Source organism: Dendrobates tinctorius, unplaced genomic scaffold, assembly GCF_039654945.1.
Source record: "Dendrobates tinctorius isolate UK_male_01 unplaced genomic scaffold, ASM3965494v1 ptg000020l, whole genome shotgun sequence".
In the NCBI taxonomy this organism is placed as follows: Eukaryota; Metazoa; Chordata; class Amphibia; order Anura; family Dendrobatidae; genus Dendrobates; species Dendrobates tinctorius.
Window position 1 is genome coordinate 10,380,001 of NW_027361688.1, and position 24,510 is coordinate 10,404,510.

Genomic DNA, 24,510 nt, shown 5'->3' on the forward strand with positions numbered 1-24,510 from the left:
AAAATAAAAGGAACGAGAAGAAAATTGTCCTATTCGTTGCAACAGAAAAAAAAAAGTTGTACCCTGGCACAAGCCATCTGAAGGGGAGGCCCTTGCAGCAGGAATGCAACCGGCAGCAGTAGCTATTTGCAGACTTCCATCTCCCCCTTGCAAGTGACTAGAGCAGTCTGCCTTAGAAAGAGGAGGAGTACGTGAGCTAGCAAAAGAGATGGGTTAGTGCTGATGATGAAACAGAGGCACGGCCCTGTGTGTGACTTGTGAACACACGTACCCACACACATACCGCCTGAACCCAGCCAACAGCCCGCACTACCGTACAAGCACGCAGGCACAAAGCATGTGCACAGCGCCGTTGAGCTGGGATCAGGCGTATGTGTGTATATAGATATGCATCTGCATACACATATACAAATGCACACACAAACATACACAAACATGTTCTCCTGTACAAACAAATAGACACGTACGCACATTTATACACATATATACACACCCATATAAACATACATACATAAATATGCACACAAATACACTATAATATACACATAAACTTATGCACGCACGCATACATACCCACACACAACTATATGTACACACACGTCAGGGGCGGACATATCATTGACGCAACTGGTGTGGCCGCACAGGGGCCCAAGTGGTAAGGGGTCGTCTTATTTTGCTTTAATGATTGTATTGTTAACGTTGTTACTTATGACTTCTGTTTTGAAACTGTTAAACTGTAAAGTGCTGCGGAATATGTTGGCGCTATATAAACAAAGATTATTATTATTATATTATTATTATTAAGGGCTCCACTACCACGTCCAAAGAAGGTGGAATTGTGCAGTATGATGAACTGTTGGGCTGCAAGGAGCCTATAGATTGTGCTTGAACAGGGACCCTTTTCTGTCTGTATCTACCAGTGACACGTGTAGATACATATACACACACATGTACATACACACTTATGCACACAAATATATATATTTGTGTGTATATATAATAAACACATACACACACATATACATGTGATGAGGTGGTGGGGACCCTCATGTACCTTCTCTTCTTAATGCTGTTCACCTGTGTCACATGCGGCACCCTGATGTTTTACTAATGTTTTGCTATTGTGTGCACTGTAATGTATTTGTCATGTACTGTACTTTAGCTTAGTGATAGATTAGTGAGTAGTGCAGGACCATAGGGGGATTAGAATAGAGGGGGCACAGTAGAGATAGAGCATAGAATAGATAGGAGTGTTAGTTAGATACAGGCAGCATAGGGGTTAAGCAGGTGGGGAGAGTCACACAGCAGAGCAGGGGGGTATAGGACAGATACTTCCTGGTTCTGTCAGATACCAGGGCACCTTGCCCAAGGGCAGGACATGTGAGCAGAATATTACAGGCCATGGGGATAAATCTGTTTCAGTAGGGGGGCCCCAGGCTACAGGCATGGGGATAAATCTGTTTCAGTAGGGGGGCCCCGGGCTGCGAATCTTGCAGGTGGTCACCAGCTTATACAGAACCGTTCCAAGGAAGGATCTGAAGCTAGCAGCTGGGATTAGGAGGCAGCTGAGTCGGCGAGCCCATTACCCTATAACTTGCAGCCGGACCAGGGAAACGGCAGGAAGCTGGTGGGCCTGGAGCACGAGTGGGACAGAGATTGTCCAGAAAGAGGGACAGGGATTGTCCAAGGAAACCGAAGAGGGACAGGGATTGTCCAAGGAAACAGAAGAGGGACAGGGATTGTCCAAGGAAACAGAAGAGGGACAGGGATTGTCAAGGGATATAATTGAGCTTGCTGGGAAAGGAAAGCTGATGCAGAAGATAAAGTCTGTCTGGATGACAGGGAAAGATAAGATGTCTCTGTATTTAACTTATGCTGCCTGTGTGATGAAGGCAGATAAGAAGAAGTCTCTGTGTTTAACTTGTGCTGCCCATGTGATGAATATGCTGCTGTCCAGTAAAGTTAATCGGTTGGAAAAAGACCTCGACTTGGAAGTGATTTGCATAGCTTATGAATGCGAAGCCGAAATGACAGCAGCGGAGAAGACTCTGACAGTAACCGTGAGGGTGTTGCTGTGTGCACTGCACATGCAGTACAAAGGACTTTATTTATCTTTTCATGTACAAGGTGCCGGGGTACTCACTGACTGTTGCTTAGTGAACTCGCCCACAACTATCACCCTGTGCCACCTTGTTACATACACACCCATACTTGAGTAATGTACACAAATACATTCAAATATGCACATATATATACACAAAAATACAGATGTACACATACATGCATATATACACACATTTCCACTTATACTGTATACGCAAACATATATAATATATATACACATACACACATATTTATTTATTTTACTCATTTATATAGCGCCATTAATTCCACAGCGCTTTACAGACATTATTGGCACTGGCCCCGATGGGGCACACAATCTAAATTCCCTATCAGAATGTCTTTGGAATGTGGGAGGAAACCGGAGTACCCGGAGGAAATCCCGTAAACATGGGGAGAACAATCAAACTCCTTGCAGATGTCCTTGGTGGGATTTGAACCCAGGGCCCCAGCGCTGCAAGGCTACAGTGCTAACCACTGAGCCACCATGCCGCCCATATACATACACACATGTACATAGACATATACCTACACATATACGTACATATATACACTTACAATCATGGCTGAAAGTGTTGGCACCCTTGAAATTGTTCCAGAAAATGAAGTACTTCTCCCAGAAAATTATTACAGTTATACATGTTTTGTTACACATATGTTTATTTCGTTTGTGTGTATTTGCACAACACAAAAAAACTAAAAAAAAAGGTAAATTGGACAGAATTTCACACTAAACACCAAAAATGGGTCGTACAAAATTGTTGGCACCCTCAACTTAATATTTGGTTGCACCCTTTGGAATAAATAACTGCAATCAATTGCTTCCTTCTTGAAGTATGTTTGGGGTCATTATCCTGCTGAAAGACCCATGACCTAGGACACAAATCCAGCTTTTTGATACTGGGCACTACATTGCAACCCAAAATAATTTGGTCATCTTCAGATTTCATGATGCCTTGCACATAGTCAAATTACCCAGTGCCATGTACAGCAAAACAACCCTAAAACATCTTTGAACCTCCACCATATTTGTCTGTAGGTACTGTGTTCTTTTCTTTGTAGGCCTCATTCCATTTTCGGTAAACAGTAGAATGATGTGCTTTACCTAAAAGCTCTATCTTGGTCTCATTTGTCCACAAGATGCTTTCTCAGAAGAATTTTGTCTTATGTACATTTTGGCAAACTGCAGTGTATTTTTTTTTATGTCTCTGTGTCAGCAGTGGGGTCCTCCTGGGTTTCCTGCCATAGCGTTTCATTTCATTCAAATGTCGACAGTTCACACTGACGCTGATGCTCCCTGAGCCTACAGAACAGCTTGCATTTGTTTGGAACTTGATTGGGGCTATTTATCTAGAATCCAGACTATCCTGCGCTGCAACCTTTCATCAATTTTTCTCTCCAGTCCACGACCAGGTGATTAACTACAGTGCCATGAGTTGTAAACTTCTTGATTATGTTACCCACCACGGACAAAGGAACATCAAGATCTCTGAAGATGGACTTGTAACCTTGAGATTGTTGATATTTTTCAACAATTTTGGTTTTCAAGTCCTCAGACAGTTCTCTTCTCCTCTTTTTCTCCATGCTTAGTGTAGCACACCCAGACACACAATTCAAAACACTGAGTCAACTTCTTCCCTGCTTATCTGGTTTTAGGTGTGATTTTTATTTTGCCCACATCTGTTACTTGCCACAGGTGAATTTGAACAAGCATCACATGCTTGAAACAAAGTTATTTACCCGGAATTTTTGGAAAGGTGCTAACAATTTTGTCTGGCCCATTTTTGAGGGTTAGTGTGAAATGATGTCCAATTTGCCTTTTTTCAGTTTTTTTTTGTGCTATTCCAATAAACACAAAAGAAAAAAACATGTGTATAACAAAACGTGTGTAATTGCAATAATTTTCTGGGAGAAATACTTTTCTGGTAGAATTTCAAGGGTGCCAAAACTTTCGGTCATGACTGTATACACAATGTAAATATATACACACACATATGTAAGGAAGTGAAATGCGATGTTTTCTTATTCCCTTCCCTCAGAGTTATCTCTCCTATGTTACTATGTATATATTGCTGTATTATAGTGTTTCTGATTAATGTCTGTGGTACTGCTACATAGAAATATGTACTGTACTATCGCCAGTCTTTAATGGTATTGCCACATGTATGTGTTACCATTGTGTATTGTTTAATATTATGTGTCTGTTGTCTATGTATAGTTAGCATAAGCTAGTGCATTCTTCTTGGGACATTAGAGGAGGGCACTCTTAGTACATAGTTCCCGTATAGACCGGGTAGATGTAATTATGTTGCGGGCCTCTAGATGGGGGCATACTAGTGGGCTCTATAGATATAGCTGATAGGATGTTCATAGAGGGTTAATTGTAGGAGGGCTTGCTGGGAGTTAAGGTTAGTGCTGAAGAGCAATTTAGTCAGACGGGGCCAGGGTGCCCAAGTGTCCACATGGGCTATAGGCCCGGACAGCTTGGCAGCCACGTAACGTTAAGTTGTTATAGCCCAGGTTATCCACGACAACTGTGTGTCTTAGCAGTGGGCCAGGAAAGGAAAGATGTGGCGTCTCATCACCTGGGCCAATGCTTTTAGGGCAGAAGTTAGCTGGACTAAGGAGATGGAGGGAGTTGGAACTTTGACGAGATCGGTACAGACGTGCCGGATGCTTTACCAGGGGCCACTAAACGTAGTGACTAATGAATTCGCATCTGGGGCGAAACAGGCTGAAGGACATGTCATTTAACAAGGTCAGGCCAGGAAGGAACTGGGAAGCAGTCTAAGACGGTCTGGTCCGGGCGTGTACTACACAGAAGTGACAACAAGCAAGGGAAAGATGAGGAAGCAAGCAAATGTTATGATGTACCAACTGTGGATGTAACGTGTGAAATCCTAGGTAAAGAAAGTGTTAAAGTTGTCTCGGACTGTGTCTCTATTGGTGGGGGTCACCTAGAAGAAGGACCATTATGGCCTAGGAAGTGCCCGGGTGAAGCTGAATCTGGGGATGCAGGTATGCCGAGGAGAAGAGTATTATTTCATGTAGGAGAAGGACTGGACACAGCTGCTACAGTAATACAGGTCACGACTACAGTCCTGTCCCTCCCTTAGGCTAGTTTCACACTACCTTTTTTTTGCGCTTCGCCTCGTGCGCATACCAAACGCATGCAAAAAACGCATCATGCGTTTTGCATGCGTTTGCTGTTTTTTTGCGCATGTGATTTAACCAGTTTGTCACCATCTTAACTAAAAAAACGCATGCGATTTTAAACGCATGCGCATGTCCTAGCGCACGCGTGCGTTCCCATAGACTAATGCTGTTTCTTTGCGCATTCCGTGCGCTAACGTGCGCATGCGTTTTTTTGAGACAGCTCGGACGGACCAAAAATGCAACAGGTTGTGTCCGGCGCGCCTAGGCGAACACTACAAAAAAAGCGCATGCGCACGAAAACGCATATGAACGCGTGCATGCGCTAGACCATGCACACCCATGTTAAAGATAGGGGAGCAATGCGCATGCGCACGAGGCACAGCACTAAAAAAACGCAAGTGTGAAACCAGTCTTACACACACATACGGCTCTGGCAAAAATTGAGAGACCACTTTCATATGTTCAGTTTGTCTGATTTTTCTCTTTCTCTAGGGATATTTTTGAATAAAATGTAAAATGTTCTTTTAGTCTACAAACTTCTGACAACATGTCTCCAAATTTCCAAGCACTAAAATTTTGGGTTTTTTTTTCTGAAAAGGAGAAATGGTCAAAATTTAAAAACAAAACAAAAAACAGTACTTTCAGACCTCAAATAATGCAAAGAAAACAAGTTCATGATCATTCAGAAACAACAATACTGATGTTTTAACTCAGGAAGAGTTCTGAAATCAATATTTTGTGGAATAGCCATTTTTAAAAACAGCTTTCATGCGTCTTGCCATCAGTCTATCACACTGCTCCTGGAGCAAAAATGTAAGCAGTTCTTTGTTTGATGGCTTGTGACTATCTATCATCCTCTTGATTACATTCCAGAGGTTTTCAATGGGGTTCAGGTCTGGAGAATGGGCTGCCCATGACAGGGTTTTGATGTGGTGGTCTCTTTATTTTTGCCAGAGCTGTATATATATATATATATATATATATATATATACACACATACATACGCATAGATATGTATACACACAAACATATAAATATACACATACGCACACATACACTGTACATACTGGTACAGCCGCACCCTCACCAGGATCTATTTGCTGGAACCCAGCCTCTATAGTACCATTATTATTCACTCCAATGACTGCCAGATTTTCTAGTAAATATTAACTCTGCATTGTTCCACTCCTTCCTCATATACTACCTCCTGCAGGGAAAAAAATTAAAACGCCGTCAGGCCCGTACTGTTATATACAGCCAGTATATATGAGTTGTTATTAGTTCAGTGATAATTAAAGGGGTGATTGTGTTAAGCATCTGTAAGAGAGGCATGGTGGTGGCTATAACTATAGGTATACACACAAATATGTAGATTATATAGGCATGTGGATATACAGTACCAAGCGAGTGTGGAAAAATGCTGCCTATTCAAAAATAGAAGTATTAATAGTTTATTATTATCAATTTGTAAAATGCAAAGTGTATGAACAAAAGAGAAATCTAAATCCCATCAATATTTGGTGATCGCCCTTTGCCTTCATCACATCTTCTAGGTACTTGTACTTCCACACAGTTTTTGAAGGAACTTAGCAGGAGGTTGTTCCAAACATCTTGGAGACTTGACCCCAGATCTTCTGTGGATGTCACTTGTGCAAATAACACCATTAATCCTGACCAAATCCCCTCTCACATTTCCAGAAACACATACCCAAACTTGTCAGGAACCTCCCCCATGCTTCATTTTTCCTGCACACCCTCATTATTGTGCCACTCTCCAGGCCTTCAGCAAATAAACTGCCTTCTATTACAGCCAAACAATTCACATTGTGACTCCACAGTCCAGAGCACCTACTTCTATTTTTCTGTACCCCAGTTCCTATGTTTTTGTCCATAGTTCAGTCACTTGGTCTTAGTTCCTTGTTGAAGGTATGAGTTTTTTTGGCAGCAATTTCTGCATGAAGACCACTTCTGGACAGACATTTCTGGACAGTAGATGAGTGTAGATGGGTCTCACTCGTTGCTGCCAGTTCTGAGTTGATGACACTGCTGGAAATCTTCCAATTTTGAAGTGAAGTAAGCATGATATGTCTTTCATCTGCTGCACTAAGATTCCTTGGCTGACTACTATGTCAATGTCCCTGTCGTTATCCATTTCTTGTTGCCTTTTCTAAAGCGTTTGAACATGTTGAAAGCCCAGGCTGCTTTGAAATCTTTACCTGAGAGAGACCTTGCTGATGCAGTATAACTACCTTGAGTCTAGTTGCTGTTCTCAGTTTAGAAATGGTGTATGACCTGTGACATGAAAGAAGAACAAAGTCCTGGGAGTGATGATCTGGTCCCATAATGCCCTGAGCTCAACATCATTGAGTCTGTCTGGGAAAGACAGAAGGATTTGCTTGAGCAATATCCACAGAAGATCTGGCGTCAGTTATTCAAGATGTTTGGAACAACCTCCCTGACAACTTTCTTCAAAAACAGTGTGCAAGTGACAAGTACCTAAAAATACTAATGAAGGTAAAGTGCGGTCACCAAATATTGATTTGATTTAGATTCTTTTTTTATTCATTCACTTTGCATTTTGATAATTGATAAAATTATTAACATTTCTATTTTTGAAAGCTTTCTTACTTTATTTTTTCCACACCTACCTAAAAACTTTTGCACAGTACTGTTATATATATACAATATATATATATATATATATATATATATATATATATATATTCTCTATCTGTCTATCTGTATGGGGATATATATACTGTAAGTACATTGTATGTACAGTACTGGTCAGAAGTTTGGACACACTTCTTCATGCACTGGTTTTCCTTGTTCTAATAGCAATGCGCACATTGTAGATTCATACGGGAGGCAGCAAAACCACAAAGGTACACATATGAAAGCAAGGAGTAAAAAAACACATGAAACAAACCAGAATATGTGTTAAACCTTACATTTTTCCAATCCCCTTTGTTTACTCTGTTGACAGCTTTACACCCCCTTGGTAGTCTCTCCAGCAGCTTGATCAGGTGGTCACATCGGATGGCTTCCAACAGTCTTGAAGGAGTTTCCAGAGGTTCTGCGCATTTTTTGTCTACTTTGCCTTCACTCTGCAATCACCTCATCTCAAACTATTGCAGTTGGGTTGGGGATGGGTAATTGTGGAGGCCAGGTCATTTAACGAAACCTTTATGCCTCTCCTTCTTGGTCACAAAGCCCTTACATAACCTGAAAGTTTGTTTTGGATCATTGTCCTGTTACAACACAAATGATGGTCCTACTAAATTAAAATCAGTTGGGATGATATGTCATTGCAGAATTCTGTGATAGCCATCCTGGGCAAGTATGCTTTGAATAAATGATAAATGGTGTCACCAGCAAAGCACCCTCACGCCTCCAACTCCATGTTTCACAGTGAGCTGTTATCTGAGGTCCTGTCAGTTAGCAATCAGTAACTCTGATGAACTTATCCTCTGCAGCAGAGGTCATTATTGGTTCTCCCTTACTGGGGCGGACCTCATGAGAGCCAGTTTCATTATAGCAATTGATTATTTTCATGACTGCACTTGAATATACCTTCAAGGTTCTAGCAATTTTCTAGATTGACTGACCACCATGTATTAAAGTAATGTTGGACTGCCATTTCTCTTAAGTTAGTTGAGTGGGTCTTGCCATATTCTGGCTTATAGGAATTGTGGAATAAGGCTCAGCACTATATGGAACTGTGCACCAAAACTGCCTTGGCAAAACACACCTGACAGTCGCAAACACTTTATGAAGGCTGGTGATTCCACAAATGAACTTTTGAAGAGGCTTACTTGCCCATTGGAAACTATCCAAGGTAACAACCTGATGAAACTTCTGGAGAGAATGTTAAGGGGTGTAAATCTGTATTCAGAGTGAAAGGGGGCTACTTTGAGGAATGTAGGCTTATTCACTATCATCGAGAGGAACTGCAAATAACTCTAACCTTGTGCCAAAAAACAGCAGCCATGGGTTCTTCTAAGCAGCTGCCTAGCACTCTGAGGCCCACAAAGCAGGATAAAGCTATAAGAAGATAGCCAAGCAGTTGCACTTTCCTCAGTTCGAAATGTAATTAAGAAATGGCAGTTAAGAGAAATAGTGTAGGTCAAGATAAGGTCTGGAAGCCCAAGCAAAATTTCAGTAAGAGCTGCTTGTAGGATTGCTAGAGAGACAAATCAGAACCCCCTCTTAACTGCAAAAGTCCTTCACAAAGATTTAGCAGACTCTGGAGTTGTGGTACATTGTTCTACAATTCAGAGACACCTGCACAAATATGGCCTTCATGGAAGAGTCATCAGAAGAAAACCACTCCGGCTTTTTTCTAGCTTTACATGACTTGAGCCCTGCCTCTAGGAGCCTGTTATGAACTGTTCTTGCTGTGCACTTCACCCCAGCTGCCATTTGCCATTTGTTTTGTAGGTCACTTGATGTCATCCTGCGGTTGCTGAGTGACATTCGAATAAGATGACAGTCATCCCGGTCAGTGGAGAGTTGTTTTTGCTCTCTGCCGGTCTGTAGCTTTATTGTCCCAATTGTCTGCTGCTTGACCTTGTTGTAGTGGACTGCCCTCTTAGAAATTTTAAGGATGGAGGCAACATGACACTCACTGTATCCCTCTGCTAGTAAAGCCAGAATTGAGCCCTTCTTTTCCTCACTCAAGACTTTTCTTTTCAACTCCTTTGGCATGGTTAACAGTTATTTTCTCATTCCTATTACTTTTGGGACATTACTTGCACTTGTTTTGCCATCCAGCTTGTCCTACTGCAAGAGGATTGTGAGCACCACAGCAGGGTTTTTTATATTTTCCTTCGTTAAATAAGATTTGGTTCAGGTGATCACCTAATCAGAAGCACATTAAGTAGAATGAGGTGTACTCTGGTTGGAATTCAACTGACACTGGAATTGAATGGCTGTCTGACATGTAGAGAAGCTGATTTTTATAAAACTGTGCAGTGGTCTCTTAATTTTTGCCAGAGCTGTATGTGCATTATACACACACATACATATAGTGATATATATGTACGTTATATACACACACATACATATAGTAAATGTGATATATATGTACATGATATATGCACACATTATATACACAAATACATATAGTGATATATATGTACATTAAATACACCTTATATAAACATATAGCAGTATATATGTACATTATACACACACATTATAAACACACATGCATATGGTGATATATATATATATATACATTATGCACACACACACATATGTATATCTGGATTTGACGATGATGTGTGTGCCTGAAGTCCAACTACACAATGACATCCCAATTCCTTTGGGTGTCACATAGATTTCCCCTGCTCGGTTCTCTATAGGAGTGGGTGCCCTGCCTTCCCCACCCAGCCATGTTTATTTCTTTCTCCTCTCCCACAGTAACTCCCCTGCCTTCACTTTAAAAACCATCTGCAAAAACTGAGCTGAAGCTGCTTGGCTCTTTTCGAGCTATGATCTTGGCACAGAGTCAAAAGCTGATAAGCACTTGGGCGACACAGCTCAACTGCTGGGCTGGAAAAAAAAAAAAAAACCCCAGCTGCCATGATTGCAGTTTGATTGAGTGTGCTTACAGGAGGAGAAAAAAAAATCAGCAAGAGAAAGACTAGAAAATGCCAGAGGATTGTGCAGAAGATCCACCATGCTGGAGGAGAGAGAAGTGTCTGCCCTCCATTTTCTCTCCAAAGTCATAATGCAGCCTTGCCTGCCCTCCCTTCCCCCTGTATAACCTCAAGCGAGCAGCAGAAATCATGCCAAATGTCACGTTGCCGGTTACACAGAAACAATTTTTTAATTATTTTTTTTCTTTTTTATTTTTCATCCCTTGGTTTATAAAACAGCAACGACATAAAACAAGAAAAACCACAACAAAAAATAAAAATAATAAAAGAAATCAGAAATGGACAGTGAGAAAAAACCCTACAAGATACATAAAAAAAATCACAAAAATACACAGCACCTCCTTAACCCTTCACTGGTGCCAATATTGCCTCTTCCTGAAGCAAAAAAAAAGATGTTACGCTTTCTCAGAGCCGGACGACCCGCCTGAGACACGAAGACCGAAGGAGCGTGAGTGTATGAATTTTTTTTTCCCCCTTCTTTCCCAAAGACCAACATTTGGCTTTTTCCATTTGTGGCAGATCACTGTACGGCTATTGTAAGGAGAACATCCTGCCTCTTTTGGCATCGTTTCCAAAGGCAGCTCAACTAAGTTCAGCAGAACAAACTTTTTTTTTTCTCTCTCTCTCTCTCTCGCTCTCTGCCGAAGAAGGAAGACAAAAAAAAAATATCCTGCAACCTTTTTTTCTTTTTTTTTTTCCCTACTTTCCCGGTTTCTTTTTCTTTCTAACTTGTTGTCGTCTTTTATATATATTTTTTTATTTTTTTTTTTTATTTTTTTTTTTAAACCTTAAGGAATGAAAGCTTAAATCTTAATCGAGATCTGTCGAAAAAAAAAAAAGGAAAACTGACTGAAAGAAAACCAAGGTGGGGTCTTTTCTTATCCTTCTGTTAAAAAGAAAAAAAGGGGGGATTAAAAAAATAAATAAATAATTGGGGCGGTGGTAATTGATTAGGACTGCCTGTCGAGCGGCAATCTTTCCTCATGCCTAGTTTAACACCGTACTAACTGTACCTTTTTCCCAATGCCCCCATACACCCCCCCACCTTTTGTATGGTCGTCTTTGCCTTTAACGCTCTCACTAACCTGTATCCCCATTTTTTTCCTATTCATTCTAATGAAAACATCCGCCGGACTCTTCCTCTCTCTTCTTTACAGTGAGCTGTTTGCAGTCTCGATGGTAGAAGCCAAAAAAGCAGGGAGAGAGAGAAGAGGAGGGGGGCGGACAATCAGACCTCTACCAGCTAATTCTCTCATAGCAACAGTAGTTCTTGGTACGTCTGCTTTGGCATACATCAGCATTTCTACCCTGCCAAGTGTCCCGTTGCGTCATCTCTCGCCATTTCGCTCAACCAATAGAATTCTCTCTTGCCGTAATCAAAAAATATATACTTTTAACTTCATTGGTAAATTTGAAGGAGGGAGGATTGAAAGAGAAAAAAAGGGAGGACCAGAGTTAGTGAGAAAGGGACTATTATCGTACGTGTATCGGCTTGACTAAACTTTCCTGGTTCTGTATCTGTGTACGGGTAAAAAAAAGAGGAACAGGTTCTGGGGGGAGTCAAGTATTTGTCTCTTTAGGGTTTTATTACCGTTTATGAACCGATATGTAAATTTTATATCAAGAGAATATCTTCATAATTATAACTCAACTATATATATATATATATATATATAATTGTATATATATATATATACTCATATACATATAATTGTAGTTATATGTATGTATAAAAATATATGTACAAACACATATATACAGTGACATTAGTATATATATGTGTATTATTGCTTTGCTCTATTACTGTACATTACATAGGTTCGGTTGTATACGTAGCCACAGATATGTATATTTTTAACAACGCAAAGGCAAAAGCAATATAATACAGCAAGATTAATGGCATAAAAATAGCCCCTTGTCGACAGGATGTGGGGGGATGCTCGGAGGATGTGGGGGGCACTGCAAGTAATCACTTCAGTATAACCTGACGTGTACAGATTACAGTTTCTCACCCATGTCCTGGGCCTGTACGTACTGTTATTATTACTTGCGGGTCGTGATATTTTGCTCCAGTCTTTCTAAGCCAGGCCTAGAAGGTAGCAGGTATTTTATACCAGTACTAGTTTGTGTGGGTTGTAATAATTTATACTGATCCCTCTATTCCGGGCCTAGAAGGTAGCAGGTATATAACACTATTATTATGTGTGGGTTGTGATAACTTATACTGAGCCCTCTAGGCCGGGCCTACAAGGTAGCAGGTATATAATACTATTGTTAGGGGTGGTTTGTGGTAATTTACACCGATCTCTTTAGGCCGGAATTAGAAAGTAGCTGGTATATAATACCATTTTTTAATTTGTGTGTGTAAAGTAGCATGTATATAATACTATAATTATTACATGTAGGTTGTGATAACTTATACTGATCCCTCTAGGCCGGGCCTACAAGGTAGCAGGTATATAACACTATTATTATGTGTGGGTTGTGATAATTTTTACTGATCCCTCTAGACCGGGCCTAGAAAGCAGCAGATATATAACACTATTATTATATGTGGGCTGTGATAACTTATACTGATCCCTCTAGGCCGGGCCTAGAAAGCAGCAGATATATAACACTATTATTATGTGTGGGTTGTGATAATTTACACTGATCTCCCTAGGCCGGGCCTACAAGGTAGCAGGTATATAACACTATTATTATGTGTGGGTAGTGATCATTTACACTGATCTCCCTAGGCCGGGCCTACAAGGTAGCAGGTATATAACACTATTATTATGTGTGGGTAGTGATCATTTACACTGATCTCCCTAGGCCGGGCCTACAAGGTAGCAGGTATATAATACTATTATTACGTGTGGGTTGTGATAACTTATACTGATCCCTCTAGGCCGGGCCTAGAAAGCAGCAGGTATATAATACTATTATTATGTGTGGGTTGTGATAATTTACACCGATCTCCCTAGGCCAGGCCTACAAGTTAGGAGGTATATAATACTATTATTATTACTTGTGGTTCGCGATAACTTACACCGGTCTTGCTAGGCCAGGCCTACATAGTTGCAGGTATATAATACTATTATCACATGTGGTTCGTGATGTCTTATACCGATCTCTCTAGGCCGGGCCTACAGGAAAGACACAGGTGTTACACCCGAGGCCTTTAGTTTAGTATTTTTCTACCATTGTTTTTACTATTTATCTGATAGATTTTGCGATGTCTAACTCAAGATAATATGAAGAGAAGTTTTATGTAATATTTGCAGGTTCATATTTATTTCTTTATTACCACCCAGTAGTCTGTGCTCACAGCCCCCATATACCTCACATAGGAAATATACGCAGGTTTAAGGCCTAAGCAGCAGAACACATATTTGTCTCAGGTCACCTGTTTCTGGGGAGCCTCATATTTGACAGAAAAAAAACATGTTCTATCAAAACAATGAACATGGTGGACCCCAATATAAGACGCCGGGTCAGATGCCTCTGGGAGACGAAGACCATACTGTGGATGGGAAACAAAGTCTTAGGGCGGCGATCAAGCCTATATCTAATATACTGTATGGTGAAATATTTGTGTGTGTATAATGGCTGGGAGAAAACCAGGAGCCGATGAGCATGAGGTCTTGGTATATATTGATAGATTAGTCCTGAAATACAAAAAGGGTCACAGGCTCCTAAAGGTTATAGATAATTAGATGTACAGAAATAATTAGATAGATAATAGATGATAGATAATAGATGAAAGATAATAGATAGATAGATAATAGATAGATATATAATAGATAGAGAACAGATAGATAACAGATAAATATTAGATAATAGATACTATATAGATAATAGGTAGATAGATAATAGATGATATATCAATAAATAAATAGATGATAGATAATAGATAGATACCTAATAAATAAATAGATAATATATAGATAGATAATAGATAGATGATAGATAGATGATAGATAGATAATAGATTACATTTGGCAATTTTCACTATCTCTATATGGTGCCCAGAATACCCTATGGATACATTTTCTCCGATGGTTGTTCTGTATTATACAGTATACAGCGGGGGTCTCTCTCTCGATATTTATGTATATATCGGTTTAACGCCTCGTTTGCTGCCGTGCTGGAAACTTCCGAGCCTGCTTTCACTTTCTAGCAGCAGACTCGGCTCCTGGCTTCGTGCCCCGATTCAATCTTTTTTTTTTTAATATCTGGACCGCCGTAATTAAAGCCACAGACACGTGAGACCTTGCAACAAGTGAAAGGCTGTAAAAGCTGCGGACCCCATATTCCGGCCACCTGTACTGCCCCCGTATATCACCCTCCCTGCTGCTTCTTTCTGCTCTTCTGCCTCCCTTCCCGTTCTGTCTTGTCATGTGCCCGTCGTGGCTGCCATCTTGCCACGAGTGGTAAAAAATACTGTTTTAATAAAAACAAAAGGACAAATATGGATGAGTTCAGCAAGTAATGTGCTGAGTATACAGGGTTAAAACACAAGGAAACATATAAAGCTGCGGAAGCCGCGAGTATTTGATTTCACAGTAAAAAACGTAAAACACCATGCAAACAAAGATAATAAGCAACACGTTAACCCATTCACTATCCAAGAGCCAAAAAACATCTAACTGCAGAAGCTTCTACACGTGCAACGTATCTGTGCCACCCTGATATATACCAGGAGGGGACGTATATAGTGACTACTAGTCAGCTCTACAACATGCTGCAAAATAAAGGTAAAAACATCATAAAAATATAAGAATACTGGACAATGTGAACATAGGACCTACACAACAGGACTAAGACACACGAGGTCCGTCTCTAAAAGACCCCTACTGTGAGAAGACCACCCACACATCCAAACCAGATTTTCTATCTATCGCTTCCTATAACCGTCAACAAGCTTCTTACACCTCTCAACTGGAATTTTGGACCACGTTTCTTTTGCAAACTGCTTCATATTTGAAGGCACCTTCTTCCAACAGCAATTTTTGAGATCTCTCCACAGGTGATCAATGGGATTTAGATCCGGACTCATTGCTACCACTTCAGAACTCTCCAGCGTTTTGTGTCCATCCATTTCTGTGGGGTTCTTAAAGTATGTTTGGGGTGATTGTCCTGCTGGAAGACCCATGACCTAGGATGCAAACTCAGCTTTCTGACACAGGGCACTACATGCCACCCAAAATCCTTTAGTAATCCTCAGTTTTGCACAAAGTCAAGCCACCGAATGCCGGAGGCAGCAAAACAACCCCCAAAACATCTTTGAACCTCCACCATATTTTACTGTAGGTTTTGTGTTTTTATCTTGGTAGGCCTCATTCCATTTTCAGTAAACAGTAGAATGATGTGCTTTACCTTGGTCTCATCTGCCCACAAGATGCTTTAAAAAGAAATGAACCAGCTCACCTGTGGCGTGTGGAAGCAAGGAGACCATGTAGTCTGCACGTGTCACAAATGGAAAAAAGGAAAAAAGTTCTCCAGATTCGATTTGATCCAAAATGTATTCATTTTAACAAATATATTTTGGATCAAATAGAAGCTGGAGAACTTTTCTTCTTTTTTCCAAAAGATGCTTTCACAGAAGGATTTTGGCTTACTCACTTTTTTATGTCTCTGTGTCAGTAGTGGTATCCTAATGTAAGGCAGAAAAAAAAAAACCCACGAGCTTCTAATTTCATTTGAAATCTTCTATCAACAATTAAGTGAATAGAAAAAGGAAAGGTTGTTTAAAACAATAGACAATACAATAAACAGAACATGTAACAGCGGGTAATGGTTAACCCCTTTCTTGCTGGAGTGCGGTGACTTGGATTGCTCAAGAATTGTGTAACCATGTCTGGAACGGTTGTGTTTACTGCAGAACTCCGCAACGCCAGCAGAAGGACGAGAGCTGCTGCTCAGTCATCGATTGTTCTACTTACATCTCGCAGTTGTGTACTGAAGGAGACTTGGTGAAAATTTATATATATGTATAGATTTGGGATGGATTAGATAGACAAATTCAAGTTACGGTAGGTGATAGATAAATTAATAGATACTTTAATGGCCCATGTGTCGGAGTTTCATAGTGTGAACCTTTCTCAAGGCAGGGTACACTTTATGAACTGAAACTTTGCCACCCGAAACAATAAAGTCCTATAATTTGCACTAAATTTAGAGTGCTACTATTTAGGTTAGCCTTACGAATGGGGAGAATTGCAGCCCCATTTGCTCTCTCTCTCTCTCTCGCTCTCTATATATATATATACACTGCTCAAAAAATAAAGGGAACACTCAAACAACAGAATATAACTCCAAGTAAATCAAACTTCTGTGAAATCAAACTGTCCACTTAGGAAGCAGCACTGATTGACAATCAATTTCACATGCTGCTGTGCAAATGGAATAGACAACAGATGGAAATTATTGACAATTATCAAGACACCCTCAATAAAGGAGTGGTTCTACAGGTGGGGACCACAGACCACATCTCAGTACCACTGCTTTCTGGCTGATGTTTTGGTCACTTTTGAATGTTGGTTGTGCTTTCACACTCGTGGTAGCATGAGACTCTACAATCCACACAAGTGGCTCAGGTAGTGCAGCTCATCCAGGATGGCACATCAATGCGAGCTGTGGAAGAAGGTTTGTTGTGTCTGTCATCATAGTGTCCAGAGGCTGGAGGCACTACCAGGAGACAGGCCAGAGAAAACCCACGCAAACACGGGGAGAACATACAAACTCCTTGCAGATGTCGTCCTTGGTGGGATTTGAACCCAGGACTCAGTGCTATCCACTGAGCTACCGATCCGCTTTTTTACTTTTTGTAGATGAATAGGTAGATAATAGATATGTGATATATAATGTATAGATAGATAATAGATATGTGATATATAATGTGTAGATAGATGATAGATAGATAGATAGATAGATAGATACATACATAATATAGATAGATAGATAGATAGATAATAGATATATGATAGATAGAATGGCAGAAAATATATGGGCTATCCCTAATATATATTACATAGAAGGGTATGAGTAGGAAGATAAAAAATAGTAATAGAAAGAATAGATAGGTAACTTATATCAGATACATAGATATATAATAGACAGATTAGTATATAGATATATCGGATCTAGACCTCAGTATATCTACGTCATATACAGACTGTGGAATCACTGATTCATTAGCAGACAATATATTTGTTGCCTACAGTATAACAGATTTCGATTTATTTTTCGTTCTCTCTTGTCGTGCGGTTTCTTTCCTGGACTGTGTCGGATATATAACGGGATGACAAGAATATACGAGAAAATCTATAAAAACATTTACAAGACACGATGATGGGAAAGGCTTTGTGCTGCGTCTGCGCTGCTCTCAGGTGCTCCCCTCCGTAGCCAGCTGCAGGAGACATGGGCTTCCGCTGTTCTTTCTGCGCGATCAGTTCCTGACTTGTAATGAGGCAGGACGGCGCATAATTACTATATACAGTGACACCATTCCTCAGCTAATCACTGATCGGCAGGTTCAATAATGCTCCAAATAACAGCAGGCAAACCGGGCACACCTGATTCATAGCCGGTAGGCCTCTGCTTGTTCTTGTGTAGTGTATACGTACAAATGGGGAAGAAGACGTAATGGCGGCATCAAATTGTTGAATTGTTTTTCTATTTTTTTTTTGTCTATACAGTCAGTACAAAATATATGGCAAAAATAATGTTATGAACAGCTGTACAGAAAAAAATAAAAACTTTAAGCATGGCCTGTTGATGAGAATTCATAGCAGTCTAAAAAAAAGCATAAGAAAATGTAAAGCAAAAGTCAAGATCTCATGTAAATGCAATAAGAGAAAAAAAAAGGAAAAAATAACAAAAATTCAAAAACTCATAAAGTGTTCCCTTTTGAAAAGGACTCATGTCAGTCCAAAAAAAAGAGGTTAAGTATAAAAAGAAAAATAAGCAAAAGATTCCAAAAAGTGGGGCCTCTTTGCAATGTAAAAAGAGCATAAAATAAATTTAAAAAAAGTGCGGCCCATGGACAAAAACTTTTGGCAATCCAAAAAGGGCATAAGAAAGTACAATAAAAAAAGGAAAATATTACAAAAAGTTTGACCTGTTGTCGAAAGTTCATGATAGTTCTAAAGAAAAAAAAAACAACCTAAGAAAATAAAAAAAATAAAAAAATTAAAGTTAATTACATTATAAATAACATTGAAAATAAGAAAAAAAATAGTAAAAGAATGAAAACATTTCAAAAAGTGTAGCCTGTTGTTGAAAACTTATGACAGTTCTAAAAAACACCCAATTAAATAAAAAAATAAAAATTAATTACATAAAAAATAAAATAAAAAAATAATGAAAGAAAAAATAAGTACGAAAAAGTAAACACATTTCAAAAAGTGTGGCCTGTTGTCGAAAACTAATGACAGTTCTAAAGAAAAAAAAACAATTAAAAAAATAAAAATGAATTACATAAAAAATAAAATTAAAAATAATTTTAAAAAAGTACAAGGAAAATCAACACATTTCAAAAAGTACGACCTGTTTCTAAGAAATCACGGCAAAAAAAAAGCATAAAAAGGTAAAAAAATAAATAAATATGGAACAAGTAACAGTAAACAACTGAGTCTAAAATAGCAAAAAAAAATAGGAAAAAAAATTCAATTTTATGTTAAGAGGCTCCACTGTCATATGCAGTTAAGAACTAATGAGCCTAAGGAAGAAAAAAAATAATTATGTTAGTGTGGCCTTTGCCCTATGAAATAGAGAACTAAAGAGCCCAAAAGAAAAAATAAGAAAAAAATGAAAAAAAAAAGCGTAAGAGTTGCTTGCAAGCGAGAACTAATAGCAATGTGCAAGGTTCCTAAGGGCAAAAATTTCTACAAGTACTTTCCGCCGAATCCCCACTCACCAATCAGAAAAGGAAAACTGAAACTTTTGAATATAAAACATTCTGAAAAGAACCCTGAAAAATTCTAACCGTATATTTTATTTATTGGAGATAAGGTCATCAGATTACGTGGCCCTTTCCTTTATTGGGAATCTTAACTGCAGAGGATAAAATGTCTCGTTAAAGCCCCATATGTCACAATAAGGCACTCAACGAGGTCAAAAAAAGTAAAAAAATAAAAATAATTAAAAAAATAAAAAGCTTACACCAGCTTACAGACACTGTGCTGTCATTTCTAAGAGCCGTTCTCACACACACACGGCACAACAGACACGTAGAGATTTACGAGGTCTCCGCAGATGGGTGCACGCTGCCAAATTTTTTACTGGGGTATCCACAACGTTTTATGGGGACCCTCCTTTGTCTGTCTGCCCCGGAGCTGCAGTTTTATCAGCTTCTTTCGAAAGGGTGAAGGATTTTCAAACCGGCAAAGACTTTGCCAATTTTAAAATTTCATGGTCGGGTTTGAAAAGAAATTCTTGCTGACCTACTTTAGCAGCTTTTCTCAGCCCTACGAGATGTAAGGATGTTTTTTTTTTCTTCTCCTTCCCGTTTTTTTCATCTTCTCTTTGACAAAGATTCTTTTTTATTTTGTTTTGTTTTCTCATCCTTGTATAAAGAAGGGCTCTGATGGCGGCCAGCTTGTTCATTTGCATTGATGGAATTACCATTTGGATACACGACCTCCTAAATAATGCATCGTTTATTTGCCTGGAAAAGTCCATAATTGTACAGACGACTTTATGATAACAGCGATCTGACGTTATAGACAATCTCACCCCTAAAAAACAAACAAAAAAAACAACAACTCTACAATCTGAAACTTGAAATTTTAGAAGATAATTATTTGAAATATTTTTTGAATTTTTAGAATTTGACATTTTTTTGGTAAAACTGCGTTCTACAATATGGCTGCTACTCTTGCGGAATTTGTAATACCTTTTGACTGGTAGGAGTTACGAAAGCTCAAATCAGTCGTACTCTAAAAGTACACCAAAAATTTACATATACCAGTGTGCCACGGTTTACCATTTGCACAAATGTAACAATTTTTCCAAATTATTTTGCGTTTGGAGTAAACAGTATAAAGCAGGGTTCCCCAACTCCAGTCCTCAAGGCCCACCAACAGGTTATGTATTCAGGATTTCACTTGTATTGTACAGCTGATGCAATTATCACCTGGGCAATACTAAGGAAATCCTGAAAACATGAACTGTTGGTGGGCCTTGAGGATTGGAGTTGGGGAACCCTGGTATAAAGGGTACTGGAGTCTGAAGACCATTCACATGTCAGTGACTCAGGTAGTAGAGATGAGAAAAAAGATACGTACTACCCTGGTCTGACTTCCACTTTGGTACTCACAAGCAGTTGGCCTAGGCAGTGGGAACATCCTTGGTCATCACTCGAATGCCATTCATCTTGGGCACCTCTTACAATTACCAGGCTCCCAGTGACATTACGGCACAATCCTGGGGGTTAAGTAAGCCCAAGAGATGCCCAAGATGTTGTCAGTTAAGTGCCAGTTAGAGAAGTTCACCCTGCCCTTGCTCAGCTACCATGGAGTACCGAAATGGACATCAGACCAGAGTACTGCAAGTATTTTTGCTCATATCTATCAGGTAGTCATTAAAAATGGTAGAATTTGACTCACCATGGAAATAATTCGAATATGCAAAGTCCTAGACTGGCTTATTTGTCTCAGTACTGTAGATTTCAATTGAGCAGCAAGGTGCATGTCCAACCTATGCTCCTTTAAACTTGGCCATGATTTGGGGAAAAATGGAGGATAAATGTGCCGTGTTCTGGTGATTGGGGGAAGTCCAAATAGTCAAACCCCTTATATCTATTCATATGGGTTGTATGATAAAAGTTGTTCCTTCATTAGATACGGAAAAGAGTGCCGGTGGCTTCTCTGCTATCATAGAAGGACCCCTGCTATCTTGTAAGGACCTCCAGTCATCTGTTATTTATGAGGACATCAAGTGTTTAATTGTCCTCTGAAGAAAAGTATTACTCGGGTCTGATTGATGATGTTAAAGGTTTTTGACCAAGTTTAGAAGGTATTGTGTATCTACAGGATAGGGGACCACTTCCTGAATGCTAAGGGTTCAACCACTAGTACCACCACCGGACTGGAGAATTTGGGCTCTACAAGGCCCCTTCTGAATGAGGAGATCACACATCCACGCCACCAATCCATTCCTTTTCTATGGGACCATTGAAGATAACCAAATACAGTGCTGTGCGATCTCCGGTAGTCTCTTAGAGAATGAATTGGATCGGAGGAGTTCATACTTGATTGGCACCCCATTCAGTTGGAGCTCTTGGGATCATTGGATGTCCCAGGCTTCAGGATGTTATTCACAATCCAATTTTTGGTACTGATTTAGTATAAACAGGATTGATGATGTTAAAGGGTATGTACCAAGTTTAGACGTTAGCATGTGTACCCATACCATAGAAGATAACTTCCTGAATGCTCAGGGTTCAGCCTCTAGTACCACCATCGAACATCCCAAAATGGGTCCCGTAGAGAGTGAATTGGACAGGATGAGTTTGTTCTCGATAGCCACTCCATTCAGATTGATCTCTTGGGATTATTGGGTGTCCCGGACATCATGATGTTATTGTTAGAATCTGTTCAGTTTGTGACTATCCGCCTTTTTCTTGTAGTGTTCTGGCTGCTGGTCTTTCTCCCCTGGTGCTGCGTTTGTCATGGGTCAGGTGATTGTACCTGCACCTGTCTCCCATTCCTTGCTGGACAACAGTGTTAATCTGCTTGAAGTCTGGCTTGGAGCCTTGCTTTGCCTTCTGTGTGTTTAATTAGTGCAGTTCTGGGACCTCTGGTTCTGCTAGTCTTAGTTTCTGTTTTCAGTTTGTTTCTGCAGCCTTCTCTGTGTTTTCTATTAGGAGGTGACACGTTTTTGTACCCAGTCCTTAGATCTTTCAGGGACCCCATTCCCCCTATCAATAGGTCTTCGCTTGAGGTTAACCTAGGATCATCGGTGGGTCTATTCACAAGGAATGGGTCGCCCACTACATCGTAGGGTATCAGCCTAGTCGCAGTGCAGGGTCAGTTTTCCCACCTCTTACCCTAGTCCTGTGATGCAGAACCGTAACAGTTATTCCCTATCCAGTACTGATTTGGTAGGGACATGTTTGATACCTCAAGATAAAGTAGAGCTCCTGAATGAAAAATTTTTTTGGACCTACCGGCTATGCTAAAGCCTGCCGCTTGCCAACCTGAATCACAAGCTTCCTGACAATATTAATAATAATTGGACAGCAAATATAGAGAAGGTAGGATGTGGGTTGTGTTTCTTAGATTTCTTGTCACGGTGATCGAATATTGTACAAAATTAATACTTATCACAAATTTTTGGCTTTTCACAGATCTTTTAGTCCCATTTTTTAATTGGATGAGTTTATTGGATTTTATTTCACTGTTTTATTTCACTTTATGTCATTGACATTTGTTTTCCAACACATCACATTATTGGAATCCGTGACTACAATACAGTTCAAAATAAGGATACTATCTCTACGAAAAACCTTGTCACCGTATCTGTAAAGTAGGGACAGATGGCATCCAGTACATGCAGGTCATCTGCCGAATGTCAGAATTAGAGCTGGCCATGTGACCTCGTGTGTGAGAAAATCTCATGGATTATGGCTCAGTGAGGTTGCAGAAACTTTGTTCATGATTTCTGCGGTCACATATTAAATATGTTTCGCGAGCGTCAGAATCTTTTTCTTAACCAGTCAACATCTTTTAGATCAATTGCCGAAAATCTATGTAAAAAATTTTCCTCCGTGCTGGATGTTTTTGAATATGAAATTTATTTTACGAAAGGCCAAATTTTTTGTCGAGTCTGATATTACAAAAAATGTCAGCTAAGTATGTTTTTCATTTGTGCATCTGATGAAATTAGATTGGCGAAACATTATTTGACTGATTACTCTCCGACTCTCCCGGTACATCTGTGATGATTATCCATCGTCAGGATGGTTTCCATCTTAACCCTGATTTGAACCTTACACTAGAGATAGAAGGATTCATTTTTCAGCACTGGATAGCCATTGTTTTATGTCCACACTATAATGTTTTGCCAGGTGTCTACTTCAAAGGCACAAAATAAATAAAAAGCTTACAAACTCTTTATAAAATCAAAGGTTAATAACATACTCACCAATTTTTCAAAATGTAGATTTTTTTTAACCTGATCTCTTATGGGTGGGACAATCTCATGACTGGCCATTTCAACGTCTGAATATGTCCCCGTTCCTGACCCTTAATGTTCCCCGCCCCACAATCTCATAAATGGCCATTTCAACATCTGAATATGTCCCCGTTCCTGACCCTTAATGTTCCCCGCCCCACAATCTCATAAATGGCCATTTCAATGTCTGAATATGTCCCCGTTCCTGACCCTTAATGTTCCCCGCCCCACAATCTCATAAATTACCATTTCAACGTCTGAATATGTCCCCGTTCCTGACCCTTAATGTTCCCTGCCCCACAATCTCATAAATGGCCATTTCAATGTCTGAATTTGTCCCCGTTCCTGACCCTTAATGTTCCCCGCCCCACAATCTCATAAATGGCCATTTCAACGTCTGAATATGTCC

The 24,510-nt window shown here is 39.7% G+C and overlaps 1 protein-coding gene and 1 long non-coding RNA gene across 5 annotated transcripts in view; one reads left to right on the top strand and one right to left on the bottom strand.

The window, feature by feature from the left end:
- LOC141083409 (uncharacterized) overlaps positions 1-12,101 on the bottom strand; it is a 109,454-nt gene extending 97,353 nt beyond the window's left edge. For 2 of the 4 annotated variants that reach the window (XM_073567654.1, XM_073567653.1), the window contains exon 1: positions 12,026-12,101. In XM_073567654.1, coding sequence (XP_073423755.1) covers positions 12,026-12,052 — 27 coding nt within the window. In that variant the 5' untranslated portion in view covers positions 12,053-12,101. Of the gene's footprint in view, positions 36-62; positions 2,342-12,025 lie in introns of those variants that run through there. The other 2 variants (XR_012230704.1, XR_012230703.1) reach the window with 2 other exon arrangements.
- Positions 12,102-12,120: 19 nt separating this feature from the next.
- The window catches only part of LOC141083411 (uncharacterized), an 81,555-nt gene continuing 69,165 nt past the window's right edge, over positions 12,121-24,510 (top strand). Inside the window, exon 1 of the long non-coding RNA XR_012230708.1 lies at positions 12,121-12,213. This is a non-coding gene — a long non-coding RNA (uncharacterized lncRNA). The remainder of the gene's footprint in view (positions 12,214-24,510) is intronic.